Source organism: Mirounga leonina, unplaced genomic scaffold (genome assembly GCF_011800145.1).
Source record: "Mirounga leonina isolate KUSES-001 unplaced genomic scaffold, KU_Mleo_1.0 Mir_154, whole genome shotgun sequence".
NCBI classification, from domain to species: domain Eukaryota; kingdom Metazoa; phylum Chordata; class Mammalia; order Carnivora; family Phocidae; genus Mirounga; species Mirounga leonina.
The window spans coordinates 42,995,788-43,017,524 of record NW_023270389.1 but is presented as its reverse complement, the minus strand read 5'-3'; the positions used below and the strand labels follow the sequence as shown (position 1 = coordinate 43,017,524).

General features: G+C 36.4%; 1 protein-coding gene and 1 pseudogene across 4 annotated transcripts in view; one reads left to right on the top strand and one right to left on the bottom strand.

Annotated features, from left to right (window-relative positions):
- Positions 1-12,068, top strand: part of SHCBP1L (SHC binding and spindle associated 1 like) — a 98,696-nt gene extending 86,628 nt beyond the window's left edge. For 3 of the 4 annotated variants that reach the window (XM_035010605.1, XM_035010603.1, XM_035010604.1), the window contains exons 8-12: positions 3,830-3,935; positions 8,438-8,591; positions 9,713-9,963; positions 10,757-10,879; positions 11,696-12,067. In XM_035010605.1, coding sequence (XP_034866496.1) covers positions 3,830-3,935; positions 8,438-8,591; positions 9,713-9,963; positions 10,757-10,879; positions 11,696-11,947 — 886 coding nt within the window. In that variant the 3' untranslated portion in view covers positions 11,948-12,067. Of the gene's footprint in view, positions 1-3,829; positions 3,936-8,437; positions 8,592-9,712; positions 9,964-10,756; positions 10,880-11,695 lie in introns of all 4 variants that reach the window. The other variant, XM_035010602.1, reaches the window with a different exon arrangement.
- Positions 12,069-16,255: 4,187 nt separating this feature from the next.
- Positions 16,256-21,037, bottom strand: LOC118014365 (annotated as a pseudogene).
- Positions 21,038-21,737: the final 700 nt, after the last annotated feature.

Here is a 21,737-nt window from a genome sequence, read left to right as displayed (position 1 = left end):
GCAAGGTTAATATTTGAAATAACTTGCTTTCTTATATTCTAATAACAATTTGAAAATTTAAAAATATCATTTATAATAGAGCCAAAAAATTAAATATTTAGGTATAAATCTAACAAAATATGTATAGGATCTATATGTGGAAAACTATAAAACTATGATGACAGAGAAAATTGTAAATGAGAGCTATTATCTGTCAATATTGTTAAGATGTCAGTTCCTCCCAACTTGATGTATAGATTCAATGCAATCCTAATGAAAATCCCAGCAAGCTATTTTGTAGGTATTGACTAGTTCTAAAATTCATATGGAAAGGCAAAAAGCCTACAATAGCTAACACAGTACTGAAGAAGAATAAAGTGAGAGTACTCATATTACCCAATTTTAAGGCTTATTATAAAACTACAGTAATCAAGAAAGCATGGTATTGGTGAATAGACACATAGACCAATGGAACAGAATAAAGAGTCCATAAATAGATCCATACAAATATAGTGGACTGAACTTTAACAAAGGAACAAAGAAAATTCAGTGGAGAAAGAATATTATTTTTAACAAATGGTGCTATAGAGTAATTGAATATCCATATGCAAAAAGATGAATGTAAACACAGACCTTACATCTTCACAAAAATTAACTCAAAGTGATCCAATGACCTAAGTGTAAAATAAAACTGTAAGACTTCTAGAATAAATCAAAGAAGAAAACGTAGGTGATCTTGGGTTGGCAATGAGTTTTTTAGATAAAAACTGACAATATGATCTGTGAGAGAAAAACATTGAGAAATTGGACTTTATTAAAAGTAAAAACTTATGCTCTGTGACATTGTTAAGAGAATTAAAGACAAGCCAAAACTTTGAAGAAAATATTTGTAAAATACATATCTGATAAAAGGCTTATATCTAAGATATACAAAGATCTCTTAAAATTCATCCCAAGTAACAAACAGCCCAAATAAAAATGGACAAACATTTTGAACAAACACCTCACCAGAGAAGATATACAGATGGTAAAAAAAAAAAAAAAAAAAAAAAAAAAGCCAATTAAAAATGCTCAACATCATTGCAATTAGGGAATTGCAAATTAAAAGAATTACTTACCTACTGGAATGGTTAAAATCCAAAAAACAAAACAAAAACAGAAACAAACAAAAAACCTTGACAATACCAATTGCTGGCAGGGTTGTGGAACAAGAACTCTCATTTACTGTTGATTGGAATGCAAAACAGCACAGCTTCTTTGGAAGATAGTTTGGCAGTTTCTTAAAAGCTTAATGTGGTCTAAGCATATGAACCAGCAATAGTGCTCCTCGATGGTATTTATCCAAATAAGTTGAAAACTTACATCCACATAAAAACCTGCACAGACATAAGAAAGGATTACTAAGGTACACTCTGAACAATTATATGCCAGAAAATTAGATTACCAAATCAAGCGGACACATTCCTAAAAAGATAAAATCTACCTAACCTGACTCAAGCCAAACCAGAAAACCTGAGTGGACCAATAGCAAGTAAGGAGATTAAATTAGCAAATTAAAAACTACCTACAAAGAAAAGCCAAAGACCAGATGTCTTCACTGGTGAATTCTACCAAATATTTAAAGGATTAACACCAAATCTTTACAAACTTCAAAAAAAAAAAAAGAAGGGAACATTTACCCAACTCATTCAGTGAGGCCACAATTATTACCCTGATACCAAAACTACAAAAACATCAAAGGAAACTACAGAATAATATCCCTTATGAATATAGATGCAAAAATCCTCAATAATATACTAACAAACTGAGTCTAGCAACATAGTAAGAGGATCAGACACTATGACTAAGTGGGATTTATCCCAGGGTTGTAAGGTTGGTTTAACACATGAAAATGAATCAATATAATACACCATATTAATAAATAAAAAAACAAAAGCCACACCTTAACAGACACAGAAAAAGAATTTGACAAAATGCAATGCTTTCATGATAAAAATTAAAATCTTGGAATAGAAGGGATATTTCTCAGCCTGTATAAGGCCATCTGTGAAAAACCTTTAACTAAGTCCTACTTAAAGGTGAAAGAATGGATGTTTCCCCACTAAGATCAGGAAGAAGACAAGGATGTCCACTCTTACCACTTTTATTCAAATTGTACTAGAGGTTCCAGCTAGAGCAATAGGCAAGGAAAAAGCCATCCAGATTGGAAAGGAAGAAGTGATAAAATTATCTCTATTTGCAGATGACATGATTTTGTATACAGAAAATCCAATAATGAAATACTGCTCAGCAATATAAACAAAATGCTGATACACAAAATAACATGATGGATCTCAAAACAGACTGAATGAAAAAAAGCTAGACACAAAAGAGTACCTCATATATTATTTCACTTTAAAATTTCATTTAAAAAATCCAAGAAAGGGAAATCTGTGACAGAAAGTAGATCAGTGGTTGCCTGGGAATAGGTGTGGAGGATTGACTGCAAAGATGCATGAAGGAACCTATCGGTGTGATGAGAATGTTCTATACCTTGATTATTGTGATTGAGTTAAGTGGGTATACACATTTGTGAAACCTCATGGATGGTTTACTTAAAATGAGTGTCTGTTATGTAAATTATACCTAAATAAATTTGATTTAAAAAAAACCCACTGATATATACTTTTGATTTTAAAACTAGGATTGCATGATAAACTACTGTATTTCCTGAACATAGGATGCTGTACTCTTTGAGCAGCTAGTGATCAGGTATATGGTGAAGAAATGTGTGAGTAGTTCTCTTTCTCAAGATCATAATCACTTGCTTAAATAGGTATAAAAATGCTGAATGGGTTGGGCGCCTGGGTGGCTCAGTTGGTTAAGCGACTGCCTTCAGCTCAGGTCATGATCCTGGAGTCCCGGGATCGAGTCCCACATCAGGCTCCCTGCTCAGCAGGGAGTCTGCTTCTCCCTCTGACCCTCCCCCCTCTCATGCTCTCTGTCTCTCATTCTCTCTCTCACAAATAAATAAAATCTTAAAAAAAAAAAAAAGAAAAGAAAATGCTGAATGGGTTTACTTTTGAAATGTTCAATGAAACATGTCAAGCAATAAAGTGCTGCAGAGAACCCAAAATATAACACCTAAGGAGATTATTAGTAAAGCTACATCTGTTGGTAAAGGAGTGTCCCTTTCCGCTGATAAGTAATGATAAAAATTATGCTCAAACTTTCTTTTGATAACACTTACATGATTAAGAGTTAGGAAATAGGAATTGTAAAGAAGAGCAGAAAGAAGAGAAAGTGGAATTAATCAGAAGTGCTGAAGAGCAAACAATAATTAAAAAAAAAAAAACACAACTCAGAGAGAAGCTAGAATTGTTCTGTTGGGAAGCCACAGTCAACATATCTATGGAGACCATATCCTTTGAAACAAAACAGTCTGTTGGTTGAACACAGTATCTAAAATTGGGCATTTCCCTAAACATTCTTATGCCCCGTATCACAGACATAACCCACCTTTGCTTTGTTATGAGTCCACATTCATTGGACTATGAAAGTACAATCAGGAAAATTTTCTACTGTATTAAAGAGTTGAGGTGAGAGGTATTGATTGCAGGGGGTTACATACAGATTTCCAGGTACAAACCATGAAAATGAAAAGATTTTAGAGTTCAAGGGTTTAAACACTCAGTTATCTAAAAGATTTTAATCATTCCATTGCTCTCAAGTTGCTCATTGCTCTCAAAGAGCTTAAAATTAGTGAAACCTACTTCTCAAAGATGCTTGGTGCCAAGTTTTATTTTCTAAGTAAGTATAGCTTGAGTCTTTTTCAGGTTAATTTAATCATAATAAATATTTTCAACTCTAGAGTTCATGGACCTTTCTTTCCAAGAATTCTGAGGCGCAGGAAGGGGAAAAGAGATTTTGGAAAGACTATAACACATATTGTGGCAAAAGTGATGACTACTGACATGGTAAGAAATACACTTTATCCCTATTTGTTCATTTGAGTTGTAGTTGTGTATAATCAGAAAAGAAGTTCTTTGAGGGTAGGGTTCTTATCTGACATTAATGCCTTCTTTCCCCCATTATATCCATTTCAGTGATTAGCATATAATAGGTACTAAATAAATAAATGTCAGCAACTATTTAGAGTACAAACCTTATTGCTAGGCACTATGCTAATAGTAGCTATGGGAAGGATAGGAGACAAATATGAAAAAGACTGCATTTGAGGGAGATACCATTTTGAACCAGATCCACAGTCTTGCTGCTTCATATATTTGAGAAATTATTGAAGGATAGTTCTGCTAGATATAGAATTCTTGGTTGACAGTACCCACCCCCCTTAAATATGTCATCCCACTGCTTTCTGGCTTCCATGGCTTCTGTTAAGGAATCAGCCATTAATCTTATTGCCAATTCCTTGTATACTGAATTGCTTCTCTCTCACTGCTTTCAAGATTCTTTGTTTTGACTTTCAACAGTTTGATTATATGTGTTGGTTTGGCTCTCTTTGTGTTTATCCTTGTTGATGCTCATTAAGCTTCTTGGATGCGTAGATTCACATCTTTCAACAAATTTGGAAAGTTTTCAGCCATTATTTCTTCAATATTCTTTTTTGCTCCTTTCTCTCTTCTCCTTCTGGGACTCCTATAATACATATATTTGTATTCTTGATGGTATACCACTGGTCCCTTCAACATTGTTTATTTTTCTTTATGCTTTTTTCTTTCTGCTCCTCGAACTGGATATTTTAATTGTCCTGTCTTCAAGTTTATTGATTATTTCTTCTTCCCACTCAAATATGATATCTAAGCCTCTCTAGTGAGTTTTTTTTTAATTTCATCTATTGTAATTTTCAACAATAGAATTCCTATTTGGGTCCTTTTTGTAATTTTTATTTCTTTATTGATATTATCTATTTGTTCATACATTGTCCTTTTGGTTCCTTTAGTTCTTTGTCCACAGTTTCTTTTAGCGTTTTAAGCATATTTAAGACAGTTGATTTAAAGTTTTTGTTTAATAAATCCAAAGGCTTGTCTGCACTTCCTCAGAGATGGTTTCTGTCAATCTTTTTTCCTATAAATGGGCCACAGTTTCCTGTCTTGTAATTTTTTGTTGCAAATCGGTTATTTTGAATATTATAATCTAATAACTGGAAATCAGTCTACCCTATCCCCAGGGTTTGCTCTGTTAATTGTTGAGGACTGCAGTTGTCCATATGGTTAGCAAATTTTCCAACTATTTTTGCAAAAGCTGTGTTTCTTTTTGTGTGTGGTTACTGAAGTTCTATTATGTAATCTCAGCAGGTAGCCAGTTACCTGACAAATTTCCATAAACACCTACAGCTAAAAAACAAAAACAAGAATCTCTCACAGTCTTTGCAAATTAGCTCTGAGCTGAGGCACTCCTTCAAAGCTAAGCCAGGCTGCTTACAACTCTGCCTTGGCTTTCACCTCTTGCTTGCACAGGGCCCAATGATCAGTGGGAAGTAAAGCTTAGGGTCCTTTCAGATCTCTCCTGAGCATGCATCCAGCCCTGGTCATGTGCATTTCACTCTAGATGTCCTACTTTATGAGGTAGCCCTTATTTCCCCAATAATCTTCCTTCTCAGCCTCCTCCTTTGCAGGCTTTTCCTTTGCCCCAGATGTCTATAGGTAGTGTATGTTTTTAAATGCTTTCATCAAGTGATACCTACATTGTCACTCAATTCTGAGGGGGATGTGAAACAAGTCAGCTTTGTCAGTCCTTTCCCTGAGATACTGACTAGTCAAAATGCACAACCACTTTTTTTTTTTTAAGAAAGAGAGCAAGGGAAGGGCAGAAGGAAAGGGAGAAGGGAGAATCTTAAGCAGGCTTCATGCCCAGTGTGGAGCCTGATGAGGGGCTCAATCTTACCACCTTGATGATATGACCTGAGCCAGAATCAAGAGTCAGATGCTTAACTGACTGAGCTACCCAGGCGCCCCTCAATTCTGTTTTTTGAAATAATAAAACAGTGTGTATCCTAAATACCACATCTCTATCTCTTGTTTTACAGAGCAAAACTTCTTGAGATATTTATACTTGTCTCTATCTGCCTTCATATTCATGCCTCTACTCACAGTAATCTTGTTTCTGCCTCCAGAATACCAGTGAAAATGCCCTTGTGGTCAATGTGGGACCAAGCTGTGGCCAAATGCAGTAAGCACAACTCAAGGATCACCATCTCGTTTAACCTTTCAGCACCTGATATTATCAACTACTTCCTCCTTTCTTGACATCTTGGTCTCCTAATTTTCTTACCACCTCTTAGGCTACCCCTCAGCCTCAGCTTTGAGACTTCGTTTCTGCCTGTTCTTTAAATGTTCTTCAGTGTTCCACCCTGGAGTGCTATCTTTCCTTCGTTATACAGTCTTGTAGCTATCTTATCCATTCCTATGCTCAAATTATATGTAAATAACTCCAAGATCTTTATGCCCAGTCAAATCTTAGTCCTATATTCTAGACTCTTACATGCAGTCTACTGTGTACCTCTGCTTAGTGACTCCACCAGTACTTCCAATTAACTGGCATCAAAACTAAACTCATGGGCGCCTGGGTGGCTCAGTTGGTTAAGCGACTGCCTTCGGCTCAGGTCATGATCCTGGAGTCCCGGGATGGAGTCCTGCGTTGGGCTCCCTGCTCAGCGGGGAGTCTGCTTCTCCCTCTGACCCTCCCCCCTCTCATGTTCTATCTCATTCTCTCAAATAAATAAGTAAAATCTTAAAAAAAAAACAAACCAAAAACCCCTAAACTCATTATGTTCCCCTGCAAACTTCTCTCTCCTGGATTTCCTATTTTCATGCATAAGAAAAATACAAATGAGATGGATTCTAGAGTTCTTCCAAATTATTTATTTACAGAGGTAATTGTACTCTCTGCCACCAAAGTATTTAGAATACACACATAAATGAATATAGTGGTTTGCTGAATTAGTAAGGATTGAGTTTCAAATATATCTGAAAAAATGTTCAGTCTTGCTTATCAAAGGAATGGAAATTAAAATGAGGCAGTGAGGATTTTTGCCTATTAAGGTGGCAAATATTTTATAAATTTAAAAGATACCCCACGCTGATGAGTTTACAGCAAAATGAGTTCTCAAACCAAACTTTAATTGGTTAAACTTTTCTGGAGGGCAATTTAGCAGTATGTATCCAAGACACTTAAAATCTTTTGTACCTCTGACACAATAATTCCCCATCTAGTAATTTATCCTAAAGAAATAACTAGAGACATGCATACGGATTTATTTGTTGTAGTATTTTCAGAATATTGAAAAATTGTATAAACAATCTAAATAAGAGTAAGAAAATCATAATTAAATTATAATAAATTATATGTCCATATGATACATTATTATGTAATCATTAAACATTAGGCTTTGGGACATGGGAAAATATGATGTAAAGTCAGGATTCAGGGGTGTCTGGGTGGTACAGTTGGTTAAGTGTCTGACTCTTGGTTTCAGCTCAGGTCATGATATCAGGGTCGTGAGCTGGGCTTTGTGCTCAGCCTGGATTCTGCTTGAGATTCTCTCTCCCTCACCTTCTACCCCTCCCACTCATGTTCTCTAAAATAAATAAATCAATCTTAAAAAAGTCAGGATTCAAAGCCATGTATATGTATGGTATGATATGTTGGTATTATGAATAATGAATATATGCGTGGGAGAAAGACTAAAAGGAAATATCTATATAAATACATTTATTTAGGTTAAAATTTCCATTATGTTTTCATTTTTTTATGTTTTTCTTATAACCACTTTTATAAGAAAAAAGATATATGAATGATAATGCCATTTCTATTGGGATAAAATAATAGGCATTTTTCAGAATTTCAGTTTTCAAATTTTATTTTGAAAGTTCCCCACGCTTCATGGTACTAATAATGAAGTTTTCTTCCCTTTTGTACTCTCAATGCAGATTCCTGGTATCTTTTATATTTAGGTCTAGAATATTTAATATATAAAGTTTTATTGATTTACTAAAATTGTAGGATTAGTTTAAGTTAAAGAAATAAAATAGTAGACTGTAAAGAGATCTGGTGTCATAAAGCCCTGCCTCTACAGCTTCGCTTAACCACTCACCAACTCTGTGTCCTTGGGCAAATCATTTCATCTCACTGAGTTTCAATGTCCTTCACCTGATGCTGTTGTGAGGCTTGGGAGGTAATATGCTAAGTTAAAATTCTGCCTTCTGGCACAGTCTTTCAGAGCTGTAAAATTATTAGTGATTGTAAAGAAAATCCCATTTCACCATTCCCTTAGTTGATACACTGATATTTGGAATATTTAATGAACATGAAGACATATAGTATTTACAGTGTATTACAGTGTAATATACAAGGTAAGTCTTTGAGAAAAGCACATGTTACTGGTAAGTTAACTGATTAAAATGACCTGTTTCAGTTTAATTCATTGTTAAAAGTGTACTGTTTTATTTCTTCTTTTCAGGTAAAGGACTTATCTTCAGACACACTTCTCCAACAGCATGATGATTTGGATTTGGCTTTGGACAGTTGTTATAGTGGAGATACCGTAGTTATTTTTCCAGGAGAATATCAAGCTGTAAATCTTGCTTTATTGACTGATGACATCATTATAAAGGGTTAGCCGGGCATCCTTTGCAATCTTTTTATAGCAATGTATCCTGGAAAAATTGTATATTATAAACAGGATTTACTTAACAAAAAAATCCCTTATGTGCTTTTTACAGTTAAGATTTTCTCACCTGTTCATGAGTGTATAATCTGTACAGGTGACTTCATTTAGACATAATGTACCAAAGCAAATCAATGAGACTACTTCTTCCCCATGATAGTGTAGCACTACAAGCACAGATTCTAAAAAGATCAAGACCACAAAAAACCCAAAAACCTGTTTGTACTATTTTTACCCAAACTATGTTTACTTCTTCTATTGCATTTTTTTTATCACTTTAGTAGGAAAACCCAAATGTAAGGATATATTAAAATATATTCAGCATTTTCTCAGGTTAATTCATATGCAAACTTGCTACAAGTAGAAGAGTTTACTAAATTTCTTTTAGGTCCTGAACCTATTTTAGTAATTTTAATTCTGCCCTTTAACACTGAAGTAAGGATATTCCCACTGTCTGGCCAAAAGAAAAGAACCAGGTGACTTAGGCTTTGCCTATCAATTCAAAAATTGAGCAAAAATTCACTAGATCTTGATAACTGTAATCAGTAGTATTTTGTTGAACTGCATGGGTAATAATATATTTGTCATTTTCAAATTTTATAGCCTTGAAGATACAACCCCTTATTTTTGGATTGTTAAATTTAGATGATTGCTTTGACTATTCTAGATCAAAATTGTGGATATGATTACATTAATCTTATAATCTAATTCACAAGTCTTTGACAGTCTTTTTTAGTTATGGTAATTTATTATGGTTTTGAAACCGGTTATGGTAAGATAGTTTTTATATCTTAGACATTTTGTAAATGACTGTTGATTATGTTAATAGGAAATTTAGGAAAATATATTATGGAATGAGTATGTTGAATAAATACATAGGTACATCTATACTGACTATAAACCCAGATTCTCCCCTCATGCATCAAAATATGGACAAAAGATTATATAATTAAGTAATTACATATATTACTTATTAAAAATGTGAAAAGAAAAACAGTATTATTGAATCACTAAAGGACTTTAAACTTTGGGATTACTGATTTAATCATGTTTTTCTCCATGAATCAGGAATTGGAAAGAGAGAGGAAATTATGATTACTTCTGAACCTTCTCATGACAGTTTCGTGGTGTCTAAAGCTGATAATGTGAAGCTAATGCATCTATCTTTGATACAACAAGGGACAGTTGATGGTATTGTGGTGGTGGAGTCTGGTCACATGACTCTAGAAAACTGTATATTAAAATGTGAAGGAACAGGAGTGTGTGTTCTTACGGGGGCTGCTTTGACAATTACAGACAGTGAAATAACTGGTGCCCAGGTATTTCATTTTATAAAAACAGCTTTATATGACACTAAATAACTTTGAGTGATCTTAATATGCAAAGGATAACAATTACTTCATCTTTGAATTGAGTTATAATCAAGCTTAGAAACTGATAAAATGAGGACAAGTACAGAGTGTCATAGCACACATAGGAAAAATGAACTAAGTTAAGTCCAAAGTAAAGAATTACTGGCTTTAAATGTGATTTTTTTTAAAATCTAGGAATTGGTGGCTACAAAACGGATGAGTCAGTTCAGTTAACTTGTCTACTTAAAAAGAAATGAGTTTGGATCTTCAGATAACAATCACAAAGAGTATTAAAATACTGGAAAATTGAATGAAAAGAAAGAATAAAGGATGAAAATAATAGGACTCTTTTTTTTAATAGAATGACTTAATTTCCACTAAACTGAGGAAGTAAACATTAGCAGCATTGAAGGATTTACAATATATATAAATTAATTTTTATAACAATTGAAAGAACTGCTTAAAGAGATTTTTGGCTCCCTTCTAGAGATTTCATTTGGGTGGGAGAGCAATGTGACTCAATGAGACTGTGTGACCTCAACCCTCCTTCTAGGCCCAATGATCTTCTAACACAGATAATACTAGTTTTCAATGTTTTTAAACATAATCTCTACAATAAATCATTACATGAATTATCATATTTTTGTGTAACTTAGTGTGTTGAGAGTGCTAAAATAGAATTACAAGTTTTAAATCTAAAGAAAATTTTGGAGAGGTACATGTGTGTTTTGAGATTGTTCTATTTGCTTTTAATTTACAGGGTGCTGGTGTTGAACTGTATCCTGGGAGCATAGCCATTTTAGAAAGAAATGAAATTCATCACTGTAATAACCTCAGAACCAGTGACAATTCAAAAAGCACCTTAGGTGGAGTTAATATGAAGGTATTTTCATATTTCTTAATATACAGTTGTTATAAGAATTATGAATAATTATCACAAAAATACTAAAAAAATTACTTCTAGACAAAGTCTAGTCTAAATGTTATTGATTTGGAAAAGAATAGTAGAGATAATTAAAATATGGTTTAAATGATGGCTGATATAAAACAAGTTTAGCTTTCTAATTTAATAGTTTCAACTTAAATTTTAGCAGATAACTTTGATAAAGTGGATAGTTTTGCTTTTATAAAAATGTTCTAGATTTTTCATTGGGCAGATCTATAATACGTTTTGGAAAGTAAAGCAAATAATAATAAATATATTATGAAATATTTAAGTCTTACTTTCTAAGTTTATAAAATAATTTAAGCTAGGCAATTAAAATAACCAATTACAACAACAATAATTTGTAAGTGAAATGCCTTCCCATTCCTTTCTACTTCTATTAGTTCTACTCTTCTAGGTCCCTCTCTAGATGTATGTAATGAAGTTTTTCCCTAGAATTCTAGGTTACATATAATTATTTGAAATTACTTTATTTCAAAATTTATCATTTTTGATATCTGAAATTATTTTCATATTTGTTACATTAAAAGCTTCATGAGATATTGTTGTATAAAATAAATTGAAAACTTCATTTAATATTTCAACACTAGAGATTTCCTTGGTTATTATTACAGTAATCAGTGTGAGGAAAATATCGCTTGCTCAAAACAGATTCAGTTGTTTTAAAGAAACATGTAAACCTAAGAATAAATTCTACAGTTCATATTTTTATAGAAATTATTGAAAAACTAATTTCCTTGAATAATTTAACAGGTTCTTCCAGCACCAAAATTGAAGATGACTAATAATCATATTTACAACAACAATGGCTATGGTGTAAGCATTCTTCAACCAACTGAACAATATTTTATTGTAGCAGAGGAAGCCCTCAACAAAGGGGCAGCTTCAGGGGATAAAAAAGATGACAGTATGCTCTCTAGGGTAATGCAGAATCTGAACCTGGAGATGAACAACAATAAAATAGAAGCAAACTTGAAGGGGGATATCAGGATAGTCACAAGTTAAAGCATCTGGATTTATGTTAATGTTTTATATTTCAGAGATTTGTTTAGTAAATAATTCTCATATCCCACAGAAATGGTAGTTTTAATTAAATTCAAAACCTATTTAATTAAAAAATATTTAAACATTTGAATGCTTTCATTGGATGATTCATTTTAACTTTTTAAAGTAAGTTTTGAGATATAATTCACACACCATAAAATTCACCCTTTTAAAGTATATAATTTAACAGTATTTAGTATATTTTTAGTATATAGGTACCACCAACATCACTACTTAATTCTAAAGCAAATGTGGTTTTAAACATTGTTTTTGATACTCCTAGTCCAATAAGCATTAGGTGTTCTATGTAGATAATAGAAAACAGGTTTATAGCCAATTCCTGATTCACCTATTTATCTGTGCTAGGACTGGAATAAGACAGCACTATAGCACTCACTATATATTATATAGAATCAGGTTCAACTGCAGCAAATAAGGAAATCCAAAATAAAAGAAGTAAAGAATATAGAAACATAGGGGTGCCTGGATGGCTCAGTTGGTTAAGTGTCTGCCTTCGGCTCAGGTCATGATCCCAGAATCCTGGGATCCAGCTCCACACTGGGCTCCCTCCTCAGCAGAGTCTGTTGCATCTCCCTCTCCCCCTGCTCCTTCTCTCTCTCCCACTCACTCTCAAATATCTTAAAAAAAAAAAAAAAAAAAAAAGAAATATATTTCTTCCTCATATTCAGTAAGTCCAGAGGTAATCTAAAGTATAGGGTTAATAGATAATGCATGTTGGTACTCAGTGTAGAGTTGGTAGGTAGGTGTTCCATGTTAGAAATTCAGATGTCTGGGGCGCCTGGGTGGCTCAGTTGGCTAAGTGTCTGCCTCGGCTCAGGTCATGATCCTGGGGTCCTAGGATCAAGCCCTGCATCAGGCTCCCTGCTCAGCAGTCTGCTTCTCCCTCTGCCCTTCCCCACTTGTGCTCTCAAATATTAATAAAATCTTTAAAAAATTCAAATGTCTATCTTGTCTTACCATTATATGGTTTCCATTCAAAATCACCACATGGGCCAAGATAGCAATTGAGCAATAGCTCAAGCCATTGTTTAAATTCCAGCCATGCATCAGAAGGGATAGGACCTTTCTACAAAGTTACACACATTGTTCCAACTTACATGCTTCCCTCCCACTAGAATCTAATTACGTGGCTCCACCTAACTGCAACTGAAGCTAGGAATTAACTTTATTTTTTTAAGAGTTATCTTTAAATTGGATGGGTATGTGTCCTCTAAAATAGGGGGTTCATTTCCTAAGATATAACTAATGGTCTTTTTCACAAAGCAGAACTTATATTGTATTTTATTTTTGATTTTGTATATAAAAGGAAATAAGCACTCAGGCTCACACACTTATTTTCCTTCCTCAATTTGACTTTTATTTCATGTTATCTGTAACTTCAAAGGTGACCCTGTGTTGCCATAGAGAATCTCTTGAGGTTGAGAGTCTAATAAGGCATGGTTGTTCTTCAGTTTCATCAACAGCCTTTTCATTAATTTTTTTTACACAAGGTCTTATTAACTGGGTTACATGAGATAATTTCAGGTATTGTCATGGAGGCTTTAACAAGAACAGTCTTTCTACAATGAATTAAATGAGCTGTAAGAGGAGGGATTTTCCTGTTTCTGGCTTCAGGAAGAGGTGATGGACAAAGGATCTTTTGAGAGTCAGCAAAAAGAGCAAGAGCTTTTCCTGAGCACACTGCTCACTCATCGGTCATCTGCCTTTTACGTGTTGCTGCCATTGGTTTCCAACCAATTTCTCTTTTCCAGGCCCACTTCAGAGTAGGTTTTGTTCTTTGTTTTTCCTATTCTCATGTCTCTCAAGCACGTAAAAGCATTTTTTAGATTTTCTAAGAAATTTGGTCTTTGACAAAGTTTTCTCCTTCACCTTCCCATCTCTACTTTCCCCTACAGTGTAACAAATGACAAATTTAAAGGTTTAACACCAATTTATTATCTGACAGTTCTGTAGGTTGAATTCTGACATGGGTCCCACGGGGCTAAATTCAAGGTGTTGACAGGAACTTTCTTTCCTGTGCATTTGGGTGGCTGGCAGGGTTACTTTCTGCAGTTGTAGGATTGAGAGGTTTCCTTGATGGCTGTCAGCTGAAGGCCAACTATATTCCCTGGGTTATGGCTTCCTTCCTCCATTTTCAGAGGCATTGAGTCCCTCTCCTGCTTTGAATTTCTCCTGCCTCTTCTTGTCTCACTGCCCTGACCCACTCTTCCACTTTTAAGGACTCATGTGATTAGATATAGCCCACCTGGATAATCCAGGATAATTTCCTCATCTCAAAGTCCTCAACTTTAATGACATCTGCAAAGTTCCTTTTGCCATGTAAGGTGTGTGTTCACAGGTTCTGGGGATTAGATGTGGACATCTTTGGTGGGGGGCATTAGTCTACCATTTATCTTAACCAATTTTCTAGGTCAAGGGAAGACAAATCCTAAGTCTGTTCCTCAAATGGGATTGAAAAAGTTTCCTCCACCAGGACAACTACCCAATGCATAGCTTGTATCCATTTAAGAGACTCTAATTTAGAACCTAAAGGAGGGAAGGTTCCGTATTTCTGCTCCGCCCTTCCCTTTTGTGCACATAACTGGCTTTCCTACGAGACCGTAAGTTTCTTAAGAGAGTATAGGCTCTGGGTCTTAGGAACATTACATCCCACACTGTCTGCAATCCAAGTAATAACTTAGTTGTAAAGAATGATACCAGTGGCTCTCTGCCTATGCTAAAAACGGAAATAAGATTTACAGTCCAGGGCTTTTAAGGATATCTCATCACAGTTGCTGGGGATGAAAGGTTAGGATTCTGAAGGTGTAGACTGGACAAATCAAGATTAGAAGAGTGGCCTGCAATGTGGAATGAAAAGGGATGAATTTGAATCCCTTTTTGCTTTTCGTAAGAGACTGGCAGTGGAAGTGGAGACATCCTTTGTTCCATTACCACGCCAGCAGCAGCTAGGGTAGAGCCTCAGCTGAAGAGCAGAATGGGACCCACAATGCTAGCGCCTGTTGTCAGTTTATGAAGTAGAAGCAGTGAAATGGCAGGTGGCTACAGATCAAAAGACTGAAAGACATTCCTCTGGCAGCACAGGGCAAAGAAAAGTTGCTCTGATTATAGGATCAAGTGGCCATTCTTGGTAAGATATCTGTCCCAAAGTGCATATGTGTTATCGTCTAGACTGAAGAGTTACAGAAAGCATTGCATTTGAGGACAGGTCTAATTCTTCCAAAGTATTAAAGTGAAAAATGAGAAAACTATGTAAATATACTATACTTTCAGTGATTGAACCAAATCAGGTGTTCTTAAACTGGAATATATAAGACAGGTGTCAAGAGTCTGTGAATTACTGAGATTTTAAGTCAGAAAAATTTTGTGTACCTGCCTTTTGGTGGACGGTCTACAGCTTTCATCATATTCTCAAAGGAACCTCTCAGTCCACAGAAGCCTATGACCACGGATTTGGATAACATTTAAGTTTCCTTTCACATATTATTGTTCAACTGAAACCTCAAAGTTGTCTTTTAACAAAATATGTTGCTTTTTCTAGAGAACACTCTGATTTGTTCCGTAGAAAACTCAGGCAACTTTGTAACTCAGTATTTTAATACTAAACATTATGACAATACAAATTTTTTGGTGATTTCAGATTTTGCGGCAGCATAAGATGCACATTTCCTTCACTTACCAATAAAATTCTGAAGCCATTGACAGGTATCATTAGAAATACTAGGTTACTTTGAAAATGCTCAAAACTATTACTAATGCTGAAAAAACTTAAATTTTACTTAGATCAGAAGGTTAACCAAATCTTACTGTATTTCCTATTATTTTATTTTATTTTAATTTTATTTATTTACTTGAGAGAGAGAGAATGAGAGACAGCACGAGAGGGAAGAGGGCAGAGGGGGAAGCAGACCCCCAGCTGAGCAGGGAGCCCGATGTGGGACTCGATCCCGGGACTCCAGGATCATGATCTGAGCCGAAGGCAGTCGCTTAACCAACTGAGCTACCCAGGCGCCCTTCCTATTATTTTATTTTATTTATTTTTTTTAAAAGATTTTATTTGAGAGAGAGAGAGACACAGCGAGAGAGGGAACACAAGCAGGGGGAGTGGGAGAGGGAGAAGCAGGCTTCCCACTGAGCAGGGAGCCCGATGCGGGGCTCGATCCCAGGACCCTGGGATCATGACCTGAGCCGAAGGCAGACGCTTAACCGACTGAGCCACCCAGGCGCCCCCTTCCTATTATTTTAAAGACTATAAATTTTCATTTGAATTACTAAAATATTAAAAATAATCACTATAGTTATTTTACATTTTTACATATAGGTTTTAAATATAGGTTTAAATATAGGTTTACCAAAGTCAGAAGTGTTAAACACTGAATTACATAGACAATTTCCTTTATTGCCTCTATACTTATATTTCTAGGTTTGAAGGAAATACGCAATTTCAAAGTTTAGAAATTCCTGACTGATCACCCATTAACAGTAATACTAGGGTGACCAATTTGTTCCAGTTTGCCACCCTAATTCGTTCCCAGGAAGTAGATTCTTTACTAAAAGCTAAATCATCACTAAAGTCATCTGATAACCTCAGTTAGCTCTGAAAGATTCAATAGTAAATTTTACCCATGAGTCAGAAACTTTTTTTTTTTGGAATTTTGAGATTTTTTCATTTGAAGGTAAATCTTAATGCTATTAAATTCATAAATATGCTAATTTAAATACCCAATTCTATTTATCTAAAACACACATTGCAAACATACAAATATCTATTCTCTCCACATGTCAGAGCCCATTCATTTCATGGTTTGGAAATGCGGAGAACAGATTCCCCTTAAACTGCAAGTCAGCAGGTGTTTCTTTACAGTTAACTTTAGCAAAATTCATACAAAATAGTAATTAACAATGATCTTCTTAACTAACAAGGAAACACCTTCAAAACTGCATTTTGTTAGTTTCTGTACTAAAATGTAGAAAAACTGAACTACACAAATATTGAAAAGTTAAAAATTCCTTAATTTTTTATTCCTGGTAACCACTACCACAATTTACAGGGCAATATACCTAATGTAATGAAAAGAAAAAGAAAAAGACAAAGCTACATCAGATAAAAGACCTCAGGAATGTACATCTAATTGACATTACATTGCATTAATCAATAGCTGCACTTTTTGCAAACTGTGGCTATGACAGTCCTGAACAAGAAGGGTTTCCTGTTTAAGCTGCAGTAACTTTTCTGACTACGGATCATCGTTCCTTCTGTGGCAGATTTTTACAGTCCCTCTAATGCATTTGGGACGACTGTCTCAATGTAACCTGCAGCTTTCCTGACAACTCCTCGCTCTCTCCTGCTAAGAACTGTAGCCCTTTTCTTCTGAATTTTTTTTAGAACCTTCTGCTACCACATCCACCACTTCCACCACCAGATCCATAACCACCACCATAGGGACTGCCCGAGCTTCTTCCACCAAAACTGCCCCCCTTCATGGGTCCATAATTTGATTGCTGTTGTCCACTGTAATTTCCAAAATCAATGTAGTTCCCACCACCACCAGTTACCACCTCCAAAATTTCCTCCTTCATTGTAACCATTATATCCTCCACCACCACCTCCTTGGTTTCCACATCCTGGTCCACCACCACCATAGCCTCCTCTACTACTATATCCAGGACCACCACCATAGTTGCCACCATCACCTCCAAATCCATTATATCCATCACCTCCTCCATTACTACCTCTGCTGCCACCACCTCCGCCACCATAGCCTCCTCTTCCACCGAAGTTTCCACCACGGCCAAAGTTACCACCACCTCCAGTTTCCTCCATGACCCATGTAGTTGCCAGATCCACCTCCACAACCTCTTTGTGATCCAGCAGACTGCATTTGTTTAGAAAGGGCTTTTTTCACTTCACAATTATGCCCATTAATAGTGTGGTATTTCTGAAAAACAATTTTATCAACTGTATCATGATCACCAAAAGTTACAAAAGCAAATCCTCTCTTTTTTCCACTGTCTTCCATAACTTCTATGGTTCAATCTTGCCATACTTTTCAAAGTAGTCTCAAATTATATTCTTCTGTGTCTTCTTTTAATACCACCAACAAAAACTTTCTTCACTGTTAGATGGGCACCAGGCCTTACCGAATCCTCTCTAGAAACAGTTCTCTTTGGTTCCACTACACGCCCATCAACCTTGTGTGGTCGGGCACATTGCTGCATTCACCTCTTCAACACAAGAGTAAGTCACAAAACCAAAACCCCTGGAACATTTTGTTTGGGGGTCTCTCATCACCACACAATCTGTAAGTGTACCCCATTTTTCAAAATGTTCTCAAACTATCATCTGTAGTTTCAAAGCTCAAACCACCAGTAAACAGTTTTCTCAACTGCTCTGGTTCCTTTGGATCATGGCCCTCCTCCCCCCGGCAGCAGCGGCGACGACGGCCAGAGTTGGGCTGGGGGTGACCGGGCAGCGGTCTTACCTCCATTTTGAGACCGGACTCGCCTCTTCCAACTCAAGTTCAATATGGGACCAAAAGGAAGAGGCTGAGTCAGAAACCTTTTACACTACACCTAATGGGACAGTCCACAAATAGCAAAGGCACACAAATACACTTTAAATAACTTTCCTGTCTTCTGGCCAATCTTTCGGGTAAATCCAGTGGAATTCAGGAATTTTATTTCTAGTCAGAACCAAAACCTGTCAGTTCCAGTGCAATTCAAAATTCAATTTCTAGTGTCCTTTACTGCCCTACGATCCCAATTCTGCTTCTAGAATCAGAGGCAGGGAAACTGGCTTTCAAATATGGGCTTTGCCACAGTTGATGTCCTCTTTCTCATCTGTGCTGACCCTAAACTGACACACTGTTCATGTTCTCCTGGTCTGTTCCTTTGGTACACGTGATGTCCCAAGGGTTTTATGTGCAGCTCCAGAGCATGGGAAATGCTGTGTTCTTTAGCTGCTGCTAAAGAACACAGGGCCAACAGTCTCTTCAGCATGGCTTCCTGGAAATGGCACATCAACTTATTCCCCCAGTTAACTTTTCGGCCTCTCTCTGGGCCCAAAGGAAATTTACAATTCCCTTCTACATGACCCTCAGCCCCAAAGAAAGCTGTTGGGTTGTCACTGCTATAATCTTCAAGCTTCTAAGTACATAGTGAAGATGCCATCACAGAACAGGTCCGTTTTCATCCCTGCCTAAATTTCTAGAAGGGCAGACCCAATTTTGTCGGTGCCAACTCCCACTGTATTTCCAAACCCCAACATATGTGTGTGGTGATCTACATATTTTTTCTTTCCACATTCTCTCCCCCATACTGTGTCTAGCTCCTTTCATCTCCTGAATGGGAGAGGGGTACAACTGGCTCTTGTTTTGGAAACACTTTCCAGTCATCTTGCACCTGCTGCAACATCCCTTAAACTGAATATTCTGTTTTAGGCAGACTGTAGAGGGATGCTTGAGAAACACAGCACATTGGTTGAAATCTCCAGGTATTAATATGCCACAAAAAATACTCTATATGGCCTTCTGCTCCATAAATCTGATCATTCTTTTGAAGGAATGATTTCTGGATATGATGTTATAATGGACTGACAAAATCATCTTAAGTTGACTTCCACTTACAGCGATGATAGTCTGATAGTTGATTTTCCTCTCCACTCCCATGTAAACTAGAAAACCAAATGATCTATTTTTTAAAAGCTATCTCCATACACATTTTATGTATCTCTACATACGTATATGTGTGTGTGTATATATCTGAATCAACTGCTTTCAGGCATCAAACAATGCAGAACAGTGATCACCAAATTAAGGGGAACAAATGAGATGAGCCACCCTGCCTTTCTGTGTGGAGGCACTTTGATAGATCACGGCAGAGGAAGAGAGAACGAAGCAGAGCACAAGCAGTCTCACAGAGCTGGGGAGAGAGAGGCCGGTTTAGGGAGGGTAGCTACGATTTGTGGGGCAGAATAGAGAGGAGGCAGCCACAAAGGGTTCTAGAAATCTGCACAGGCACTTCCTTAGATTTTTAGCTAAAGACTCAAAGACTATTAGAACTATGCCTAAGTCGTTTTCAAGCTTTAGAGAATGTAATTTGACATCTCTCTCAGCCATTTTAGTCATCTTTTGATTTCTCACTTCTAGTTAAAGTTACTGGAGAAATGAGTACCAGTTAAGTGAGGCATTATTCAATTTATACTTTTTGTGGTACAAGTTTTCACAACATGAAGGCAAGAGAAAGCATGGTCCAGTGATAAGGCTAGAAGTTCAGTATGGTTGGTAAGGAGGACTGAGACAAGAGCAGGAATCACTGGTTTAGGCCAGGAGTGGGTGGTGGCGGTGGTATTAGCTTTAAATGGGGACGTTTACTCTGGCTGTAGTATGGAGAATGGATTGTAGACAGGACTTCCAGCAGGAAGATCAGTTAAGAGGCTGTTGCATCACTATACACCCAAGTTAATGACAGCCTGAACAGAGTAGGTAGTTGGTTTATAAAAGCACAACTGGAAGGTGTTTTGGGAGTAGAACGAACTACATGTGGTAATTTATTAAGGCTTTGGCAATTAAGTAGCTGAAACTCCCATGATTAAAACAAAACAAAACAAAAAAACCACACATAGTTGAACAGGGAATAGAGTATAGAATAGGTCACCGGTTGAATTAGGTGGTTTTCTTCAGTCTGGAAAACTGCTGAGTTCTTTATTTCCATGGGGTATCTAGCAGCAGTGTATGTCCAGCAAGCAGTTGTTAATATGATCTGATGCTCCGCAAGGAAATCTCAGTTGGACATACAGATCTGAGACTCTGCAAATAGGTAGGAGTCATCAGCTGATCAACAGTAGGTTATCTAAAGGACATATATAGAATGAGATTTTGAAAAGGATACAAACGCAAAATATAACTTGCCCAAGATAATTCATGTGTCCTAGAGCAGTTTTAAGATATGAGTCTACTCACACGAAAAAGTGCTCAACATTGCTCGGCATCAGGGAAATCCAAATCAAAACCTCAATGAGATACCACTTCAGACCAGTCAGAATGGCTAAAATTAACAAGTCAGGAAATGACAGATGTTGGTGAGGATGCGGAGAAAGGGGACCCTCCTACACTGTTGGTGGGAATGCAAGCTGGTGCAGCCACTCTGGAAAACAGTATGGAGCTTCCTTGAAAAGTTGAAAATAGAGCTACTGTACGACCCAGCAATTGCACTACTGGGTATTTGCCCCAAAGATACAAACGTAGGGATCCGAAGGGGTATGTGCATCCCAATGTTTATAGCAGCAATGTCCACAATAGCCAAACTATGGAAAGAGCCTAGATGTCAATCGACAGATGAATGGATAAAGAAGATATGGTATATATTTATACAATGGAATATTATGCAGCCATCAAAAAAAAAAAAAAAAAACCCCCTGAAATCTTGCCACTTGCAACGACATGGATGGAACTAGAGGGTATTATGCTAAGCGAAATAAGTCAATCAGAGAAAGACTTGTATCATATCACTTCACTGATATGAGGAATTCTTAATCTCAGGAAACAAACTGTGGGATGCTGGAGTGGTGGGGGGTGGGAGGGATGGGGTGGCTGGGTGATGGATATTGGGGAGGGTATGTGCCATGGTGAGCGCTATGAACTGTTTAAGACTGATGAATCACAGACCTGTACCTCTGAAACAAATAATACATTGTTAAAAAAAAAAAAAAAAAGGAGCGGGGGAGAGAAGATAG